The sequence below is a fragment of the Nannospalax galili genome, unplaced genomic scaffold, assembly GCF_000622305.1.
Source record: "Nannospalax galili isolate Female #2095 unplaced genomic scaffold, S.galili_v1.0 scaffold441, whole genome shotgun sequence".
Taxonomy (NCBI): domain Eukaryota; kingdom Metazoa; phylum Chordata; class Mammalia; order Rodentia; family Spalacidae; genus Nannospalax; species Nannospalax galili.
Window position 1 is genome coordinate 8805833 of NW_008348089.1, and position 23091 is coordinate 8828923.

At 39.9% G+C, this 23091-nt stretch overlaps 1 protein-coding gene across 1 annotated transcript in view; it reads right to left on the reverse strand.

Moving 5' to 3' along the window:
- Positions 1-23091, reverse strand: part of Abcg2 (ATP binding cassette subfamily G member 2 (Junior blood group)) — a 73737-nt gene that overhangs the window by 31016 nt on the left and 19630 nt on the right. Inside the window, exons 2-5 of the mRNA XM_008844639.3 lie at positions 10653-10874; positions 3117-3176; positions 2222-2336; positions 1514-1666 (exon numbers count right to left, since the gene is read on the reverse strand). Coding sequence (XP_008842861.1) covers positions 1514-1666; positions 2222-2336; positions 3117-3176; positions 10653-10855 — 531 coding nt within the window. The 5' untranslated portion in view covers positions 10856-10874. The remainder of the gene's footprint in view (positions 1-1513; positions 1667-2221; positions 2337-3116; positions 3177-10652; positions 10875-23091) is intronic.

Consider the following 23091-nt stretch of genomic DNA (forward strand, 5'->3'; position numbering starts at 1 on the left):
ACTGGAGTTAAGGACGGTTCGTAGCCACCATGTGGGTGCTGGGAATCGAACCAGGGTCCTCTGCAAGAGCAGTCAGTGCTCTTAAACGCTGAGCCATATCTCCAGCCCCCAAAATAAAATATTTGAAATTATTTTAATGATTTAGATTATATGAATTCCAAGAAGTCAGTAAATGCCTTTCTATATTTTTCCTGAAAATCCAAACAAGCAACTTACAGCAATGACTGTTTAAAGGCAAAGAACAGAGCAAAGGTAGGTCCAGTGACAAAGTATTCACCTAGCATAAATAGGACCCTCAGAACAATAACCAGCACCATATACACACAAAAATTAAATAACAGAGTAAAAGAAAAGTGTCTTACCAGGAGGACAAAATCAAGCAAACAAACAAGAGCCAAAGCAAAGCAAACACAATAATCCAGAAAGCAAAAACAGGTGCAAATGGTGTCATTCCAGGGCGATTCTTCCACGTAGACATGGAAGTCAAATAGACATGAAAGACTGCCAGCAAGGACAAGAAGCAGCAGCCCCTGCTGCCATCATCGCTTACTGACTCTAAGGAGGAAGATACCTGGGGGTGGGGAGGGTAAACTATGCTGTTTCATCTTCACCCAGTCTGCCCAGCAAAACTACATGGACTGGTAACATGTCAAGTTCATCCACTTCTCTCAATCCCCTTCCTGATCCTGTACAACCTCAAAAGGAGCATCTTGTCCATTCTTCATTACTCTCTAAATCCTAACAGAGTGGAGATAAACACTGACAGGAGAGAAGAAAGGAGACCAAGGAGCGATGAGCCCTAACCCACCCAAAGAAAGACTGTAGAAAAATAACCTGAACATTGGGAAATTAGAAGTCAATCCTAATATGATCAAGTATCATCTTAGAAGCCAAATTACAGCAAAGTGAAGCGTACAGAGGCAGAATCTTTGCATTCTTGTCATTTCTGTTTCAGAAATACACTTAAAAAGCAATGAAACAAAGTCCACTGGAGGAAGAGAGAAAGAAGGACAGCTAAAAGTGAGAAGAGAAAAAACGCAGGGCGTGGTGGCGCATGCCTGTAGTCCCAGCACTTGGGAGGCAGAGGCAGGAAGATCTCTGTGAGTTCAAGCCAGCCTGGTCTACATAGCAAGTTCCAGATCAGCTGGGGCTACAGGGAGACCCTGTCTCTCAACAACAACAATGATGACAACAACAACAACAAAAAAATGAAAAGACAAGCAGATAGTGCCAAGGTATACAGCAAGCTGTGCGCTGAAGCACAGGAGCGGCAGAAGGCATACCGAAAGGCCGTGTGAGGAGCTTCTCCACTCCCAGGATTTAGCCACTGCTAAGACTGGCCTTTCACCTTAATCTCTGTCTTATCTTATACAATAACTCACTTTTCTCATCATACAGAAAGTCATTTCTGGCCACACGTATTATAAGAAACTATTGGTTAAGGTCATGTTATCTACAGTACAGGGGAGGTCCTATTACCTGGCTGTGATACCATGAGGCTTTTTCAAATTACCTTGGAATCTGCTACTTTTTCCAGACCTAACTCTTTAAGGACCATGTTAATCCGTTCATTTTTTTCACAATTCCTCATAGTTGTTGGAAGCCGAAGAGCTGCCGAGAACTGTAAATTTTCTCTCACTGTCAGGGTACCCATCACGACATCATCCTTAAGGCAAAACAGGGCATTTTTGTGAGATACGTCAGGTCTTTTCTACAACCATCACCCCAGTATATATAATTTGATATATACAAATAACACACTCAAGATGAAACTCTAGCTCATGATGAACTATGTTTTCTAAGCTGTAGCAACTGCGTATAGACACTTGAAAAGTCCAAGGGAATCATTTGCACCCCCAGCTGTATACCCAAACAGGGCACACATGATGGCTACTAACAAACATTTCCAGACTGATTGGTAGAAGGAGTTGGCAAAGGCATCTACGATAGGAAGAAAGAAGATAAAAGGAAGGGCACAAAAAGTTCTGGAAATTAGGTATCTAGAACTGATACTGTTTTCTGACAACAGGATCATATTCTAAATCCTCTGTCTTTCCATTTAATACCATCCTCACTGTAATGGGAGAGTATGAAAAGCTTGTGTAAAGAAGTTGGTTCTATGAGCACGTCATATATTCAACTGGAAGCAATCTAAACTCTAAGCAAAAGCACTTGCCCATACAGAAGAGGAAACACACAATACACACCCACTTGTACTCACTTGAACCACATAACCTGAAGTGCATTTGAAATTGGCAGGTTGAGGTGCTCCATTTATCAAAACTTCTCCAGATAATCCACGTGGATCTTTCCTTGCAGCTAAGACATCTAACAACCTGTATGTAAAGGACATATAGGTCGTGGGGATTTTTTTTTTTTCCTTTTGGGTCTCCAAAACAGCTACATCGCTTAGCTACCCTAGGTCCAAATCTGCTGACATCCAAAGCTTAATTAGTCAATAAATCTATCGTATAAAAACAAATCTATAGGCTGGCATGGTGGTGCATGCCTTTAATCTCAGCATTGGTGAAGAAGAGGCAGGTGGATCTCTGTGAGTTTGAGGACAGCCTGGTCTGCATGGCAAGTTCCAGATCATCTAGGGCTACATAGTAAGACCCCATGTCAACAACAAAACTTGCCAAATTTATATACTTTAAATTCTCAGCTTCCTTTTTGTTATGTGCTACAACAAAGCCCAAAATATAAAAGCAAGAAAACATTGGCTTATATAGCACAGACCTCCCTAAAAGACACTCCTGGGAAATGGACCTTGGGGATCACAACCCAGACATGATGCCTTAACTCTTGACTTCAATTATACCTTCTTCACCATTTCATTTTTAATATTACTACATTCTTTTACCTCTTCACTAGCTCATAATATGGTCCACCACTATGTACCAATCACTTCATCATGTCCTATTAGTAAAGTTGACCAAATAAGACTTTCTGGTCCTTGGGACAAAAATCACAAGTTAGCCCAACTACATGCTATCCACAGAACCTAGGGACAAGAAACGCACTGCAAATAAACAGCCATTTGTTAATGTAAATGTTATATTAAAGGCACACTGCAATGAACAGAAAAGGTTTACTTATACATATGCTGCACTCACGAAGATTTGCCTCCACCTGTGGGTCCCAGAATGGCATTGAGGCCAGGTTTCATGATCCCACTAGAAACACAAAAACATACTGGTTTAATGTTACATTTTACATGAAGTTCTTTTAACTTAAGGTCTGTGCTGAATACATTTAATAAAGGAGGATAAAATTGTAAACCAGCACCAACTCTTAAAGGGAAACAAGGAGTCATTGATTAATAGTCTAATATAAAAGGATGTCAGCCACCTGGACTGATAAGAAAAACGAATCAGGCCCCTTGAAATTCCTTTCCTTTATTGTTTGTTAATTTGCTCTTGAAACAACTTAAATCTTTTGGAAAATGACATATCAATGCTCTAGGTTTCTCGATGTTGGGTTAGAGATGTAACTTAGTAGTAGAGTCAGGGCTTATCATGCTTGAGGCCATAGGCACAATCCCCAGAAACAACAGAAGTTCTTTTAAGCAAGTAAGATTCTCATATTAGATTCTTAAAATAGTAGATTCTTAAAATAAGTAAGGAAGGTTCTTAGAGAATCTGCACTCCAATTATACCTTTTAACACAGTGTAAAGCACATAACAGCTTTTGAATAAAGCTGATAACCAATTGCCTTCTTACTACCTAGCCAAGTTCACTACAATGATCATGATTTATAGAATGCCAGTGAGTCATGTTTTTTACCGCTAAAGTCTAACCAGACCCAAAGTCAGGCATCTCAAATACAAGTCCAAATGTTAGAATGGAAGCACTTCAAAGGACACAAAACCATCATCAGGCAAGATAACTCGTCAGGTTATGTGAGTGTAAAGGCCAGAGCTTTGATCCCCAGAACCCACTGTGGATGGAAAGAACCAACTCCCAAAAGTTGTCCTCTGACCTCTACATGCATTACTTGATTGCCCTGACATATGCATGTCCACTCTCACAGATCTCTCACTCTCCCTCTCTCTGTCTCTCTCTCTCTGTCTCTGTCTCTCTTATACACACACACACACACACACACACACACACACACACACATACACACACAAACACAAACACACACAAATAATAAAATAAACTTTAAAAAAGAATGTGGGGCTGGAGAGATGGCTCAGCAGTTAAGAACACTGACTGTTCTTGCAGAAGACCTGGGTTTGAATCCCAGCACCCACATGGCAGCTAACAACTGCCTGTAACTCCAGTTCCAGGGGATCTGACAACACAGTGCACTTACCTACATGCAGGTACAACACTCATACACATAAAATAAAAATAATAAATAATTTTTTTTTAAAAAGAAGAATGTGTTACCAATTAGAGAAGGAAAAGCACACCCTCAGAAGAAACCATTTCTTTTCCTGTTAAATATTTAGCAATGATTTATAGGTATATAATACATAGCAGCACATTTCAACAAACTAAAAGGATGAGTAAAAATAGTGAATATTTAGACTGACTATGAAGATGGAAAAATTTTCAGCAATGTTGACCATGCTGAGATGCAAGAATGTTTGAAATTTTATCCTAAAGGAAACAGGTAGGGTGGTTAAGGAAAATGAACAATAGAAAGAAGATTCTAAAGATACTGCAATTAGAGGCCTGAGTCGCCTGCCCATCCAAGACTCTGGGGACATGCTCAGTTCCTAGAATTAGTAAGTCAGTATTCCACTGAGAAAATAGTATCTATTCCAAGTGAAAGGTCAAAGCTTCCAGCTTTCATTCAAATGATACCTAGAGAGGGTCATCCTGTGGTTACATATTGTCATAAATAATAAATTCTCCAGTACACCTCTATCAATGCACTTGGATCCAAGAAGACTCCACATTTATTTTCTGTTGTACCTGAAGTGTTGCAATTATATGATGGCTGATGGGGGCTAAGGTGAAATGTACTTTTTTTTTTCTTGTTAACTGAACCATCAGACAAAGAGAATGGGTCATTAAGCCTCAATCAAGTTGTTACAGAAAAATCCCTTATTCTTTTGTTGTGTTACCCCTCCAATATACTGCTCAACGTAACATGGTCATGCCTGGGTAAATTTTCAGAGTGCATCTATTTATACCTCTTACTGCATCTCCTTTATTAATAGCTAACCCAGCAACTACTTCTAAAATTAACAGAACCTTTTATTCAGTAGGGATTTACTACCATGAAATTTTCCAGGATTTAAAAGTAACTACTTATATAAAGACCATGAAATTCAGTATGATTTAATCAGAAACTGAACATGAACGTGTTAAGATGGCATTGAAGAGGTTGGCTTGCATTGACACTACATTCTAACACTAGAGAAAACAATGTTGGATCACAAATGGAAGTGTTGATCTGGAGCAGTGGTTGACTCCAACTCCATTCACTCAGTACCATCATTAGATATATGTACATATTAGGTATGTACACGTAAGACCCTCTTGTATGACATGGAACAGAGCTAAGAGGAAAAAATGCAAGCAAATGAAAAACCTAAGTCCCAGCCCTCCTGGACTTGACACTCTAGTCCAGGGATGAGAGTACATGAAGCTTGTCTCCCAGTTCTTGATTTCATCAACAGTGCTGTTTGAACAGAGATATGCTTTGAGAGCTGCAGCAGTTTTCATGGTACAAAGTCAGAGTTCAGTTGTAACATTGATGTATGGCTTATAAAGAAAATATTTATGATCTGTCCCTTTATAGGAAGTGTTTGTTGATAACCTCTGTTCTACCCTATGGCCCATAATCCCCAACCTCCCCACCCTACTCTCCACCCATCATCCCTCACAGCCATTCCCTACCCTTATTTATGGCTTTACAACCTTTGCGTGCAGTCGTTCTCCCTCGTTATCCCATAGGATGTCCCCAATAAGAGCTGTGATGTACTGGGACCACTTCTCTTTCTTTTCTGAATTACATAAACTTCAGTTCATGCCTCCTTGGAGTCCCTGTCACTTCCATTACATTTTAGTGGAGAACAATCAGTCCTTTTGTTCTGTTTTGTTTATGGACAAAGGAGGAAAATGCCAAGCATCACACACACACACACACACACACACACACACACACACGCACGCACGCACGCACACACACACAGCACGCACGCGCACACACACACACACACACACACACACACACACACACACACACCTTCATTTTCTCGGGCCCCATGTGCCCAGCACTCAAATTCATGGCAAGCTAAGGAAAAGTTTATTTTGGCTCAGGGTTCCAGAGGTCTAGATGCCCATAATGGTGGGGAAGGCGGGGCAGCAGGAGCAGGAAATTGAGAGATCTCAACTGCATACAAGAAGTAGGGAGCGTGGGAAGTGGGGTGAAGCTATAATAAATCCTCAAAGCCCATCCCCAGTGATGTGCTTCCTCAAGCAAAACTGCACTTCCTAAGGGCTCCATATTCCCCCCAAACAGTGTCACCAGCTTGGGACCAAGTGTTCAAATACATGACCCTATGGGGGACATTCCTCATTCAAATCACCACATCGGTAAATGAAAAGATAATGAAACTTTTTCTACTTCGTGAATTTAAACTATGAGACAGTGAAAAGAGAAAATGATCCTTTGGCAACTATCACAGTTGTAGCTGGATCCAGACAGCAATTATCAATGAAGACTGAAACTTAAGAGCTTAGTGAGGAATACGGTTCTGTAATGTCAGCAGAATACTTCCCACATAATACCAATCAAGTACAAACAATAAAGTTGTGACATTATGGTGAAGTTTGGCAGACAGCAACATCACCAGCTGATCAATTTAATATCACAAGCAGGATAGATACCATGTTAGATGAAAGAAAAGCACCATATTAGAGGAGAATAAAAAGTTAGGATTTGTGGGGCTGGAGACATGGCTCAGCGCATTGGCTGCTCTTGCAGAGGACCCGGGTTTGATTCCCAACACCCACATGGCACTAACAACTGTCTATAACTCTAGTTCTGGGGTATCCAACACCCTCTTCTGACCTCTGTGGGCACTACTTAACACGGTACACTTACCCACATGCAGGCAATACACTCATACACATAAAATAAAAATAATAAAGTATTTTTTAAAGATAAGATGTGATGGTCAATCTACATGAGGAGCCCTCAGGAGCACTACTACCTTTGTTATGAGCCTACATTTGCCCTTGGCTGCTGCTAGTCAATGGAGTGATTACATAAGAGAAGGTCCTTCTTTCTAGAAAGCTTACACTGGAGATGTGCACTGGATAGCTTTAGTTGTCAACTTGACACAGCTGGGAAGAAGGAAGTTCAACTGAGGAATTTCCTCCATTTGATTGGCCTGTGGCCATGTCTGTGAGGCATTTTCTTGATTGTTGAGTGGTGTTGCATGGATGCAGCCCACTATGGAAGGTGTCACTGCTGGGCAGGTGGTCATGGGTTGTATAAGAAAGCAGGGCAGGCTGAGCACAGGCTCCCCCATGGTCTCTGCTTCAGTCCCTACTTCAAGGTTCCTGCCTTGGCTTACTTCAGTAATGGACTACAAGTTTTAAAATGTAATAAACCCTTTCCTCCCCATGATGGTTTTGGTCGAAGTGTTTTATCACAGCAATAGAAAGATAGAACAAGGTGCTAGAGATAAAGGAGCGCCAAGTAGCCAGCCTAGTCTCAAAAGATCACCGCAAAGCCCTGACAACAGTGGGTACAGAAAGAGAGTGATAACATCAAAGGCAGAGAAGTGTCAACAGGTAAACTGGGTCATGTTCCTGCAGGGTTAAGTCTGAAATTATTTCCCCACATAAATTACTTAATCTTCCAAAGAATATAATGAATTTCCCTCAGGACTGGAGGATAGACGCACATGTATTGGGATGGTGATTCTTCTGGAGAGCTTCAGTGCTGGTGAGGGAGCACGCAGGTATTAGATCTAGAGGGGACAAACTAAGCATAAGAGAAAGATTGCTCACAAGGAAAGAAAACCTTTGGAATTCTTAAGGGTGTATTTTGTCTTGTCCTCTCACAAAGGGAAGGAAAAATAAGCATCTGAAGAAAAACTGATTCTCATCAGCTTTTTTGGAATGGCACTGTCTTGAATACCGACGGTGCCATCAAACACAAATCAAACGTAAGACAATGAAACCCTTCCTACAGCACAGAAATTCTACTTATTTGAAGGCAGCAGAAAAGAGAAAGACTAGAAACTCTGTAGGCAAAAGAGAGATGACCTCATGCAAACCTAAAGCAGAAATGTGAACAAGCAAGAATTCCACCCCTTGCTGTCCCTTCAACTGTAAAAACTGAAACAAACAAACAAATCAAGATTTATCTCTACTTTATTACTCTAGAAAAGGCCAAGACAGTGACCTCCTCCTCTGCTGAAATGCATACCATTCAGCCATAAATGTGTTTATGGAGCCTTGAGCACGTGATGCACTCAGTGTGCTGAGTCACTATTCTACCTGTTTAAAAAATCACAAGGAAGTGACAGCATGGTTCAGTGGGAAAATACCTGCCTAGCATTTGTAAAGTCATGGGTTCAATCCCCAACACACACACACACACACACACACACACACACACACACACACACACCAGGTGCGGCTAGGAGTATAGCACGGTGGTAGAGCATTTTCATTGTGCCATGTGTACGAGGTCCTAGACTTGGTCCCTGTTAATGGAAGAAAGAAAAATTACCAGGCATGATAAACCTTTCCAGTTTCTCCAGCATGTGAGAGGATGCAGGACATGGGACTTTGAGGGCTAAAACCCAAGAAATTTAGGAAACACAGGGCTGAGTTGTTTCCTCTCCACCTCACCTCTCCTCACACACAATAGGTACCATTGACAATTTGATCCAGAGCACCATCACACAGTATGCATTATACATCTATTCAAGCAGTACTTATTCAAATCATATTACCTTCTATAGCTTTCAACACAAATGTCAAGTAGTGATTGTGTGTGTGTGTGTGTGTTTGTGTGTGTGTGTGTGTGTTTGTGCAGTGCTGAAGACTGACCCAGGGCCTTGCATACAATAGACAAACAGTTATATCCAAATCCCTAGATTATTATGTTTTACAAAAGGTTATCAGTTTTTCATTCATCAATCTACATATGCATGTAGAAAAGGTAATAGCTTTGCACTTACCGGCCTCTCCTTATTCTCTTAGTCAGGATTAACTAACACAAGAAAGAAAGAAAACACTGGCATGCATCCAGCTTTGCCCCATGAGTAGTTATAAGCCTGCAGTGCTCCTGGTCTCAGCCCATTCCAGACTCAGGGCCTCATCATTTTTCTCCCACTTACATTCAATAATTTTCTCCCCTATCTCATCATTTCTCTGCCCTCTGAAGGAAGTAGGTTAGTATTAACAGAGGAAAAAAAAAAAACATAGTTCTATATAAACATTAAGAAAACAGAGTATCTGATTCCACAGAAATCTGCAACCACACACAGGGTCAAAGGACTCTTAACTGTTCCCCAGCCTAGGAGAGACAAGAAAACTACCTGGCTTTGTCTAAAAGTATTAATCGTCCCAATAAACAAGATTCACATAAGCCAACCTGTCTAAGAAAGCACAAATTCTCCTCTCAACACCATACTGATGAATATAGGCTCAGTTCTCTAGAAACGAGGCCAACAGCAACAATCTTTAAGGGCTAGCAATAGTGAACTAATGGCAAGGCCAGTAGTGAAGGGCTCCATAGAAACCTCAGTTCCCCTCCAGTCTCGCTCCTACTTTAATACACATTCTAAATATTAATTCATTGCTGGATTAAAAAGAAAATCATAAAACAGAATTGACTGCATTAGTTTGGATCCCAAATTCTCCTCAATTTAGACTTCAATAGTATAACTTTAGCTAAATTATTGGGTTTATTATTTTTTTTTCATGCAGGGTTTTATGTAGCCCAGATGGCCTTAGCATCTAATCCTCCTGTCTCCACCTCCAAAGTGCTGGGATTATAGACTTGTTAGTGTTATTTTATGTGGTTCTGGGAATTGAGCTTAGGGCTTTGTACATGCTAGGCAAGCCCTCTATCAAATGGACCACATCCCCAGTCCCTCCACTTGTCTTTATTATGAAAAGTACTAAGTTAATTGTAAAAGACTACAACTTGCTTATTATAAATAAGTCATTCAATTAAAACAGGTCTATGTGGAAAAACAAAGGACTTTCAAAAATATACTGCATTTCAACCTCTGTGCTACTAGAATATAAAGGCATAAAGGACAAAGTATCTAAAAGTGCCTGGATCAAAAACTTATTAGCAGGTCTTCTATTATACAGACTCTGAGGTTACAATTACATCTCTACAATAAAACAAAACAAAACAAAAAACCCCAGTAAATCACAAAGTAAGGACTCTACCTCTAAAACACAAGACTTAACCAGTAAAACAAAATGGTACATTAAAATGTTCAATTTCTCAAAAAAGATAAAAGCTTTTTTTAAAAGTTCTGGCAGTTCCTCTGCAATTAAATACCTAATGAGAGATCAAAATATTTATGTCCTAGTTTAAGCAAAAGAAATGGAAGCATGTGTCTATGTACATATGTAAAAAGACACGGATTTGTATGTCTACAGCAACTGACTGGGCAGAGGAGAAATATGTGACAGTCACAATCACATACCTGACATTTACTAGTATTTCTTTCTCAACTGTTTTCCGACAAAATAGAAAGCCACTTTTCACTTTGACTCGATAGGTGATATTATGAAAACTTAACACAGCTCCTTCAGTAACTGTCTTCATGTCACCAGAGTTCATCCCAGGAAGGCCATTGGTGTTCCTCTGTGGCATTGGGACTAAAATGTGGTCATTATTGGAAGACATCTGGAGAATTTCTGCCTTTCTGTAGAGGAAAAAGCAACAGTAAGTTGATATTAGAGATTGATGAGACTGTCAACACAGATAACAGTACTTTTATAACAAGCCCTTAAATTGCTCTGTAATTTGTAGATTCCTTCCCAAGGGAACAGCACACATCACTGTGATAAGAACCACTTTAGATCAGGTGATGGGATACAGACATTACTTTGACTGTTTATGTTCCCACTAGATATCAAATGCCTAAGAAATAAATGGGCCTTAATTAGACAGCAGAATATGAAAAATACTCAAAACTCATCAAGCAGGAAAAAGACGGGTGAGTTTTAATCCTCTCTAATGGCAGCAACCAGAGCAGCCAGGACTTGAGGAGTCAAAATCCTCGAAAGGAGGGAACAGAATGACACAAACCAGCTCCCTGAGCTCTTTCTCTCCTGGACTCTGCACATAGAAATTTCATACACAGAGAACCAAACTCATGAAAACCAGACAGAAAGAAGTCACTTAATATTTCTAAGCAAATATTTCAGCAAAATGTTCCTCCTGTGGGGACACAGAATTTGGAGTTGTGGACTGAGAAGCCCTAGAAGCACTGAACTTTTGAGAAGGACTACTGACAAACCAAAATTAGATCAGCCTCTGTGCCATCCAGGTGATCTGCTCAGACCTGGCTAGGAGAAAAGGTGAATCCACTCTCAATATTGTCACCATGCAAATTTTCAATAAAAAATTACCTAGCGGGGGCATAGAGGCTCATGTCCGTAATCCCAGGATTGAGAGAGAGAGGGAGGGGGCAGAGACAGAGACGAGAGACACTGACACAGTGAGAAAGTTAGGCTTGATAAAGATAAAAGTACATCTGTATGTAGTCCCAGCTACCCAGGAGGCTGAGGCAGGAAAAAGGTGAATTCCAGTACAGCCCAGGCAATTCAGCAGGATCTCATTTGGTACAAATAATAATAGAGGGGGAGGGGAATGGGAGGAGGAAGAAGAGTCGTTGTTTGGGGATACAGCTCATCAAAAAACAAAAAATTGAAAATTTGATTCAATATCTAAGTATAGCAGCAGTTTAAATATAGATTAGGACAGGGAATTGGTGAACTGGAAGACCAATGTGCAGGAAACATCCTGGATAAAATTTATGAATGATGAAAAGTGTCACCTTGGGGGAAAGACAACCTCCAGATTGAAAAGAAAGACCTTTACAAAAAAAGCATAAGAAACAAGGAGCATGATTAAACAGTCTGTCATACTAGAGACCTCGGGGAGAGTATGATCAATATTTAAAGAAGTGCTAGCCAGTACTTTCCAAAACAAATGAAGGTTTCAAGTCAAAGAATGAAGAAGTTCAAAAATATCAAGCAGGATAAATAGAAAATGACCTCAAGGCATGCCAACGTAAAACCAACAAAAAGCAAAATAATCTCTGAATAATGTTTCTTAGCATTTACTCTATTCATTTTTAAAACTGGAAAAGTAGTGCACCATTTAAACACCTAGAATAATACTTGCAAAAACCTGAACACAATAAAAAAGTAATAATTGGCCAAAATTCTGTTTTCCTGAAGCAATGTAAATGAAGGCACAATGTAGAAATTTTACAGCTTTATTTAGAAATTGCTGTAAACCTGTATCTTCAGAAACCAAACTATACCAACTCAAACATAGCAACCACTTGCCAACTCCATGTTAATGTTTGGCCACTAGGGACACTTTCAAACCTTCTAAGATGTATTATAAGAATTAAGAACACACTACTTGACTTAATATTGATCACTGGCTCAAGATAGAATAAAAAAAAAATCACAAATGTAGCTAAGGTACCAAAGAAAGATCATCCATGCCAACAAAGATGGTAATCTAGAACTAGAAATACAGTAACAATGTTGGAAGGGTATGTGTTGATGTCTTCCTGGAAAGGGATTAAGTTTGTACTGCTGAGCAACCACCTAGTTCCTAATACGGTACTGACAACCTTCCTCAGGGAGATGCAGGGCCTTTCTGACTCAGGAGTCATAAACCAAGGGATTAGACAGGTCTAAGCAAAGAACACATTTAGTAGAAGTATATTAGTCCAGAAGGAAGGAAGGGAGTGAGAAAGGGAATAAATTCTAGCTTGTGTATGAAAAAGTACCTTACCCTATGATGAAATAAAACAAGGATTAAAAAAATAAATCAAATATAAAACCTTAGTCAATACTATATTAGCCTCATAGTACCCAATCTCTAGCTAAGATGGCACACAGGATTTAGATGACTCACAGAGTTTCAAGGGTCCCCTGGTAGAAGTCTTCCCTCACAGAGGCGGCTTTCCTGTCGTGCATGCTGCTCTCATTGGCTAGCATTCCTTTTACATAAAGAAAAACACTCAGATCCTACCCAGACTTCCCATATCATTTCCTGGTTCTCAGAGGACTGCTAATCCTAACTGGGGCTTTCTTATTTTCAGCATCTCCGGCCCTATGTAAAGACTGTAAATCCTTGAATAAAAACCTTCAAATAACTTCACAAGCTCACTCAAGTTATCTGGGTAGTTTATGAATCTCAGCTAAACTGAAAAGTCCTTCCCATGGGATCACAGCCCTTTCCTCTTTCCAACTGTGACTTCTCTGGGGATCAACAGCGTCACTTGACTTCTCTCTGCTTTCTCATCAGTAAGGCCAAACTTACTTAAAAGTCTGAACATTTCCTTTCACTATATCATGTCAGAATGATAATCTGCTTCAAAAATAAATTCATTCTTTCACTTTTTACTGTACTATCATGTACTTCTCTCCAACCAGAGTACAAAGCTCACTTTACATATGATGAAACATACACACAGGTAGCTTCTGTCCTCAGTTAGACACAGCTGCCCACTTATTCCTTCTGCGCATGCAGGCAGATGCAAGGGCAGCCACAGGACAGGAGATCAGGACCATTCCCTCAGACTTCTCCTACTACTGATTCTAGCCTATGGAGAGTTACTCTCTGCCTCACCACCACATGACCACTGGGTAAGCGTGTATCTTCTTAAACTGTTTACTGACATTAATGCCAGGAGATGACGGTGCTGGCAAGGAGCACGAGGCCTCAAGTTGTTAAGTGATTGTTCAAACTTATAAATGAAAAAGAAAAAGGCAAGCAGACTATGATTTTTGATTTAAAAAATGATTCGTTGCATTTCAAATATCTTCTACTGATCAGTGGTTCTCAGGTGTCTCTCATCTGACATAGCCACTCTAAAGCTCCCAGGGCTGAAAACATTCTAAGGCTGCTCAGTAAAATGTTTTTGGAGTCAGTCCACTGACAGTTCCAGGACTCCACATTGTTGTTGCAGCAGAGATCTGGGTACAAGCCATGATTTAGGACAGATAGGAAGAGACTCCATCGTGGAAGGTGTATATGCTCAGTGAGACTCCCTGAGGCTCGTGATGCTAATGAGGGTTTTCAAGGAACACTCCGGCTGTATAGAGAATGCTGGAGGAAGGTGAGGCAAGGGCAGAAATCAGGGCCAGGTAGTATAGAAAGCAGGACAGACATGCTTAGGGAAAAGGAGGGTGTAGACGGGTACTGACAGAAAGGGCCTCAGGTCCGAGGGCTCAGAGAACTGAACTTTTGTTAAAACCAAATAACCAGGAATAAGACTCTCCTGGATGACCAACTGACCCACCCTTTTTGGGTATTCCTTATGCAAAATTTTATTTCTCTTTTTTAAAAAATATTTTTTTTAAAAATTATGTGTATGTGTATGCCACATGTGTACGCAGTGCCCATAGAAGCCAGAAGAGAGTCCAGTCCCTTATAACTGAAGTTACAGGCAGTTGTAAGCCACTCAACATGGATGCTTGGAATTGAACTCGGGTTCTCTGGAGGAGCAGCAAGTGTTCTTAATCACTAAGCCATCTCTTCATCCCATTAAATTTTTATAAATGCTGTTTTTGGAAAAGTAAATGCTTTTTCCTTTCTTTTCCAAGTTCAAGTTCTCCAACTAAGATCCAAGAAATTAAAATGACACTGGGTTAAGACTGTAGCTCCTTGGCAGAGTTCAGGCACAGCAATCTCAGTCCTTTAAAAAGCAAAACAAGGGCCAGCAAGATGGTTCAGTAGGTAAAGATGTTTGCCACCAAGTCTGACAAGCAGAGTTCAACCCCTGGAATCCACATGGTGGAAGGAAAGAACTGATTCCTACAAGGTGTCTTCTGACCTTGTTGTATATGAGCATGTGTGTGCATGCACGCACACATTGTAAAAGTAATAAATAAATTAAAAGCAAAATGAAGATTGGGGATATGACTTAGTGGGTAAACTGCCTGCTGCTCAAGCATGAGGACCCAAGTTCAATTCCTAGCACCCATGTAAAAAACAAAAAACAAAAAACAGGTATGGCGATGCATGCCTCAAATCCCAGGGTTAAGGAGATGGGGACAGGAGGTTCCCAGGGCATGCTGGCTTGCCAATCTAGCCAAATCAGCAAACTCCACCCACTCACATTGTGACCCCAGTCACCCAATGACCACCTGCAGAACTCAGCAAGTCCTCCACAGACTTCAGAAGATCAGCAGCAAGAATCTTCTAAGCCTACAGATGATCTGCTTCTAGGCTCAGAAGACAGCCTACCCCTATTAGAACTAAGACCACTTCTGACACACCATTTGAATGGCAACTCAGAGTAGCCCCAAGACTGAACACCAAGCACCATTCAGCTGGTCCACAACCTGATAAATTGGGGTGAGAGCAAACAAAGATGCATATACCCATTCAACAATGATAAGATCAAATATCCATACCAAGAAACACCACCCACAACCTAACTCTAGATGTCTAAGTCCCATCACAAAAACACAACATGAATAAGCAAGATACTATGTCTCCTCCAGAAATTATCAACCCTTTGTAATGTTCCCTGGGAAAAGGAACTCAGCTGATGCACAGACAATGATTTCAAATAGCAATAATAAATATGTTCAAGGAACTCAAAGAGCCTGAATGAAGACTCAAACAAAAGCCTGAATGAAGACTCAAACAAAAGCCTGAATGAAGACTATGAAAACACAAAGGTGGGTGGAATAAGGAAGACAATTCAAGATATGAAATTGGAATTTAATAAAGAGATAGAATCTCTTAAGGAAACTGAAGTAAAACTTGAAATGGAGACCCTAGGAAATCAAACAAAAATTCCAGATGAAAGCCTCACCAACAGGTTGGATCAAGTAGAAGAGAATAACAGGTCTCTCAAAGACAAGATTAAGAAAACGTTAAATCTAAAATAACCCATAATGGAATATGCAGGAACACTAGGACACCATAAAAAGACCAAATCTATTAATAACAGGTATAGAAGAAGAAACCCAGGTCAAAGGCACAGACAATATTTTCAACAAAATCATAGAAAAAAATTTCCCAAATCTAAGAGGAGTTAACCTAGTAATGTGCATGAGGCATACAGAACACCAAATAGACAGGATCAGAACAGAAAGTCCCATGTCATACAATAGTTAAAACATTAAAGGTACAGAACAAAGAAAGGATATGGGAAATTCCAAGAGAGAAAGATCAAACTCGCATATTCAAACTCCCATTAGAATAGCAGCTGATTTTTCAACAAAGACTATGAAAGCAAGAAAGATTGGACCACAGTCCTACAAGTCATAAAAAAAAAAAAAAAAACAGAAATGCCAGCCCAAATTACTATACTCAGCAAAACTATCAGTTGTAATTAAAGGAGAAAGCAAAGCTTTACATGCTAAAAACAGATTTAAGGAATTTATGCTGACTAAGCCAGCTCTACAGAGGACACTGGGAGGAATACTTCAGTCTGAAGAGATTAAATACACCAAAGAGGAAACAAGGAAGAAATAAACAATTCCAGAAGGAATTTTCCTAAGGAAGTGAAAGATGTATATAGTGAAAACTTTAAGACACTGAAGAGAGAAAATTGAAGATATTAGAAGATGGAAAGACCTCCCATGCTCATGGAGACTCAACGCAACCCCCATCAAAATTCCAATGCAGTTCTTCACAGAAATTGAAAAAAATCATCTTAAATTTCATATGAAAACAGAAAGAATTCAGGATCTCCAAAACAATCCTGAACAGTAAAAGAACTGCTGGAGGTATCATGATCCTTGATTTTAAGTTAAACTACAGAGTTATAGCAATAAAAGCAGTATGCTACTGGCATAAAAGCAGACACATTGCTCAATGGAATAGAACTGAGGGTCTAGATATAAGTTCATGCACCTATGCCTGTTTTCGGCAAAGAGGCCAAAAATGCACATTGGAGAAAGGATAGTAAATTCAACAAATGGTGCTGGTCAAACAGGATAGCTGCATGTAGAAGAATGAAACTAGATCTAATCTCTCATTCTGCATAAAACTTAACTCCAAGTGGATCAAGGACCTCGATATAAGACCTGATACTCTGAATCCGATGGAGGAAAAAGTAGAGTATACACTTCAGCTTAAGGCACAAGAAAGTACTTGCTAAAACGGGGCATGGAACTAAATAGCCCTAAAAACATGAAATACAAATGTTTGAGAAAGACCTAGAAAAATGTTTAACATCCTTAGCCATCAGGGAAATGCAAATTCAAACTACTTTGAGATTTCATCTTACCCCAGTAAGAATGCCTAAGATTAAAAAACAAAAACAAACAAACAAAAAAACCAAATAACAACAAATGCTGGTATGAATGTAGAGGAGGAAGAGCACTTATTCACTGCTGGTGGGAGTACAAACTGATACAGCTGTTATGGAAATCAGTATGAAGGTTTCTCAAAAAGCTAGAAATAGACCTACCACAAGACCCAGCTATACCATTCTTGGGTATGTACTTCCAAAGGACTCTATATCCTGCTTATCCATGTTCATTGCTGCTCTATTTACAACAGCCAGGAAATTGAAACAGCCTAGATGTTCATCAGCTAAGGATTTTGAAAACCTCCTCGAAAATGAAAATGTGGTACATTTATACAATGGAATATTATTCAGCTATTAAGAAAAATTAAATTATGAAATTTACAGGTAAATGGATGGAACTGGAAACAACTACCCTGAATGAGGTCACCCAGACCTAGAAAGACAAAGATTGCATCCTTTCTTTCATATGTGAGAGCTTTAAATCTTTAGATATATGAGTTTCATTTGGAATACCCCTAGAGCTTAGAAAACTTGTAAGGGGCCATGGGGGAGGTAGGAATCTTCCAAGGGATGGGAAATTGAATACAGTAATATAAAAGAGGAAAGGAGATTAATGGAACAATAAGGATTAAGTGGCGTGGGGGATGGGAGGGCAGAGTAGAGGAAGGTGGGAGGGATATTAACACTAAAGAGAAAACATAAGGAAGTCTACTACTGTAGAAGCTGTCATAAATATGTACATACACATATATAAAAAGTTTAAATGTAATAAACTTACAACACAGGGACAATACCCCATTTAGACACTCATCCTAGCAAATAAAAGCTCTAGTACTGGGCTGAAGAGAGAGCTCAGTGGTTGAGAGTACTGGCTGCTCTTGCAAAGGATATGGGTTTGATTCCCAGCATCTACATGGTGGCTAACAACTATCTATAACTCTAGTTCCAGAGAAATCCGACACCCTCTTCTGACCTCCATGAACACTGCATGACACAGGTACACTGACTGAACATACATTCAGGCAACATACTCAACACATTAAAAAAAAAAAAAACTCTAATACTAAGAATGTGTTATCTTTTTTGAGCTGTTGGCCAGTGGGATCCCACAGACCTCCAAGCATCCAGGATATAGCTACTCCCCTTGGTTATCCTGTAGAACTTGATGGTAAGACCCTGTTGCCGAAGACAACACACACATGAATCATAAAACATGGAGAAATAAAGCAATAATGATGTGGAGCATCATCCTTACTGTCTAGCTTTTATAGTGCTAGAAGGTGCTATCCACATAGAAAGTAGAAAAGTAATTATCAGTCTTACCCAGTTGTGAACACTGTGAGCTCAATAACAACTCAAAGGTTAAGATATGCCTAATAGTGCCATAGTGGCATGAATGTTATGGTAATAACCAACTACCTTCTAGTTGGATATAATGCCCACTCCACAAGATGGAACCCCATACCTGGCACCATTATCGTGGTCGAGAACCTGTGGTTAGAGGCCCTAGGGCACAACCTACTACTAATCTGCTAAATGAACAGTATTAAAATGATTCACAATGACTCATTGCTATACTCATAGAATAGTGCATGTCTCAACTTTCATCAGAGGCAATTTTCTTGTAGTAAAAGACAATTACCACAGAGACAACAGATCGATGTACAGAAAATAAAGAGACTGTGGAATGCTCAGCTCTAAATGGGACATCTCTAAAAAATCCTCTCCCAAAGGCTCAGGGATACTTGCAAAAAGTTTGTAGGAGCCAGAAATGGTAGATGTTATAAGGAAACAGTGTTTTCCAGACAACTAGGCAGTTACTCTTATGAAATCACAGCAACTGTGACAACATGCAAAAGATCTGCTCAAGCCAGACAAAATCCTAGCATGTAGAGGGGAGATGAGCATGAAGTCCTATCCCTTCCTTAGGAGCTATTGGTATCTGATAGCTGCAGGGAGGAGAAGAGTCAGTTTTCTTGAGGAGCCCCTGGTAGGTTGAGGAGTCCAAGGCAGGCTCCACACTCAAGAGTATTTGGGCAACATAAATTAAGACTCCATGCTCAGCAGAATGCCAGAGAGCGCCGAGTTCTGGCCTCCCTCTTGCCTCCCTCTGGCAGAGGGCCTGAGAACTCAGGGGACTTCCTGAGAGCCCCCAGACCCTGCCTCCACGTGGTGGTGAGCATTCCCTAATTGTGCCATACCCATCCCTCTACCTGGGATTTTGTGAGGCCCCTCCCAAGGCCCCAGGACAGATCTGTCTTTGGTAGACTAAGGCTGAGATCCTAGCAGAAAGCCTGAGAGGGTGGGTTTCAACCTCCAGTGGTATACTGGCTCGGATCTCAGCAGATCACCAGAGACTGTCAAGTTCTGGCCTCCCTCTGGCCTCCCTCTGGCATAGGGGCTGAGAACACAGGGGGCTTCCTGAGAGCGCCCAAATCCTGCCTCCACATGGTGAAGGAAGCCTGAGTGTACCTGACTGGAACCTGAATTGGGCTTCTGTAGGTACTCCTGAATAGCTGATCTGAAGCTATCAGTTCCCTCCAAATTAAACTGGAGAGAACTTGAACCCTATACCGATCAGCTTTACATAACCAATACAGAAAGGATCTAGGCACCCCAATAATACAAACAGAAGCATACTTCAACTTAATTCTCATATCAGAATCAGAAACAACAAAAGAAATTCACATGCCAAAATCACAATGAAACAATAATAAAATGGAAAGCCAAAACACTATGTCCCCACCAAACTCTACCAGTCCCGTAGAAGAGTTCTACAAGGAGAACCCCCTAGAGATAACCCAGGACACTGAATTTAAAAGAACAATAATAAACATGATCAAGGAATTCAATGAATTTAAAGAACACACGAGCAAACAAATTAAAGAACTAAACGAAGATGGGGATAAACTTCTGAATGAATTCACAAAAGAGATAGAAACATTGAAGAAAACTCAGGCAGAAATGAAGAAGTGCAAAACTCAATAAGCCAACTTGAAACAAAAGGGGAAAGCCTCACTGCTAGAATGAATGAAATAGAAAACAGAATATCAACACTGAAGAATAAAGTTGAAGAATTGGACCACTCAAGCAAGGATTATGGAAAATTTTAAAAACCACAGGCATGGAATATGCAAGAGATGTGGGACACCATGAAAAAACCAAATCTATGGATCATAGGAAGAGGAAGGAGAAGAATTTCAGGTTAACGGTATTAACCAGATCTTAAACAGGATTGTAGGAGAGAATTTCCCAAAATAAAGGAAAGACATCCCCATACAAATACAGGAAGCACATAGAACACCAAATAGACAGGATCAGAAAAGAAACTCCCCATCACATATAGTAAAAAACACTAAATATACAAAACAAAGAGAGAATACTGAAAGCAGCAAAAGAAAAACAAGTCACATACAAAGGAAAGCCCAACAGAATTACAGCTGACTTACCAATGCAAACTATGAAAGCCAGAAGAGCCTGGACCAAGGTATTTCCAGTTGTACGTGACAACAGATGCCAGCCCAGAATACTTTACCCAGCAGAAACGTCTACTATAGTTGAGGGGGAAAGAAAAATCTTCCATGACATGAACAGACTGAAAAAATACATGTCTACAAAACCAGCCCTTCAAAGAATACTTGAAGCAATACAGAGAGCAGAGAGAGAAACAACTATACCCCAGGGGAAACGAAAGAAAATAAATAAAGTTATAATCTAGGAAACACAAAATTAGAGAACACAAACAGCAAACAAAATGACAGCAACCAATACCATCTTTCAATAATAACCTTAAATATCAATGGACTGAACTCCCCAGTCAAAAGACACAGGCTAAACAATCATGTTCATTGCTGCTCTTTTCACAATAGCTAAGAGATGGAAGCAACCTAAGTGCCCTTCAACTGACGAGTGGTTAACAAAAATGTGGTATATTTACACAATGGAGTTTTATTCAGCAGTAAAGAAAGATGAAATAATGAAATTTGCAGGTAAATGGACGGATCTAGAAACTGTTACACTAAGTGAAGTAACACAGACTCAGAAAAATAAACGACATATGTTCTCCCTCATATGTGGATCCTAGCACCAAATCCTTTTAAATTCCAGGTCCTTTTAATAAGATGATGCTATACAGCAGCAGTCCCTTCTGCACAAAATAACTACCATCATCACGACTTCAGCTGCGCCTGATCGCTAAACATTGTCGCAATTGGGCTTGTTGACGGTTGTGCTCATTCATTAAAGGAGGGCCAAGCAGGGTCATTGGACCCTCACCAGAGTATCCAGCCACTCTTCCCAGCCGACTGTATGTAATTTGACCCTAATCACACATGGCCTCCTGGATTTGGGGAGGGCTAAAGTATACAATCTGGGGAAGACTAGGAAGAGAAGGCATGACCCACGCTGGTAAAGGATTTCCAGTGTGCATACCTTCAGGTCATACATACACCTCAGCAACCCTTCAGTAATGTCAGTAAGTAAGCTCAATAAATTCATTGGTTCCCCAGTAAAACTTTAATCAAACATTGGCTTGACACTAGAACCGTAAAGGGAATAAGCATTGTTTACGATCCCCAGGAAAAGAAGTCTCACAACAGATGGAAAATTTGTTAATACTATTATGTGTCATAATTATTTTTTTGAAAAAAAGAAAAGAAAATGAGAATATAAAAGATGTTAAAAGGATATGGGAATGGAGATATTTTCCAAAATAGAAAAGATGAGAAAGCCTAAGCAAATGATGGTCTGTGTAGGTTTGTTATGATATATAAAGGATGAGACAAAAATAAATATACACGTAATCTTAAATTTTCTATGGCCATACTTTAGTCAACTAGTTTAAGGAACAAAAATATCTAGTCAAGGTTTATCTGAGAATATTTGGTTTTTTACCCAAGCCCGTCATAATTATTTTTTTGAAAAAAAGAAAAGAAAATGAGAATATAAAAGATGTTAAAAGGATATGGGAATGGAGATATTTTCCAAAATAGAAAAGATGAGAAGGCCTAAGCAAATGATGGTCTGTGTAGGTTTGTTATGATATATAAAGGATGAGACAAAAATAAATATACACGTAATCTTAAATTTTCTATGGCCATACTTTAGTCAACTAGTTTAAGGAACAAAAATATCTAGTCAAGGTTTATCTGAGAATATTTGGTTTTTTACCCAAGCCTTATCTACATAGCACATAACAATTAAAAGTACCAGACTGGTGGAACTAACCTTATTGGATGTTTAACAGCCATAGTTTGAGGCCTATACTAATCTGGTCAGAGGGACTTAAAGGACAGTTTTTGCCCCTTGCTCTCCAAGGTCAACTAAGTTCCAGGGAACTATGAAACATCTCTCAAAATGTCCTGTAACTGTGGTGAGTCACCTGTCCTCTTGTTCAGAGAGGACATGGAGACCCCACAAGATGGACTTGAACCAGTGTCCAGTCTACAAAGATGAGGGTCAACTCAGAGAAACCATCTCACTCATGCTTCCAAGTGAAGCCAGACATGGTCAAGCAGGACCTTTGACTTATCTTCACATAGATGGAACTGGTCAAAGAAAGAAGCTAAGGGGTCCTCTCAAGCCCATGTGACCCCTGAGGAACAGATCCTCAAATGACCTT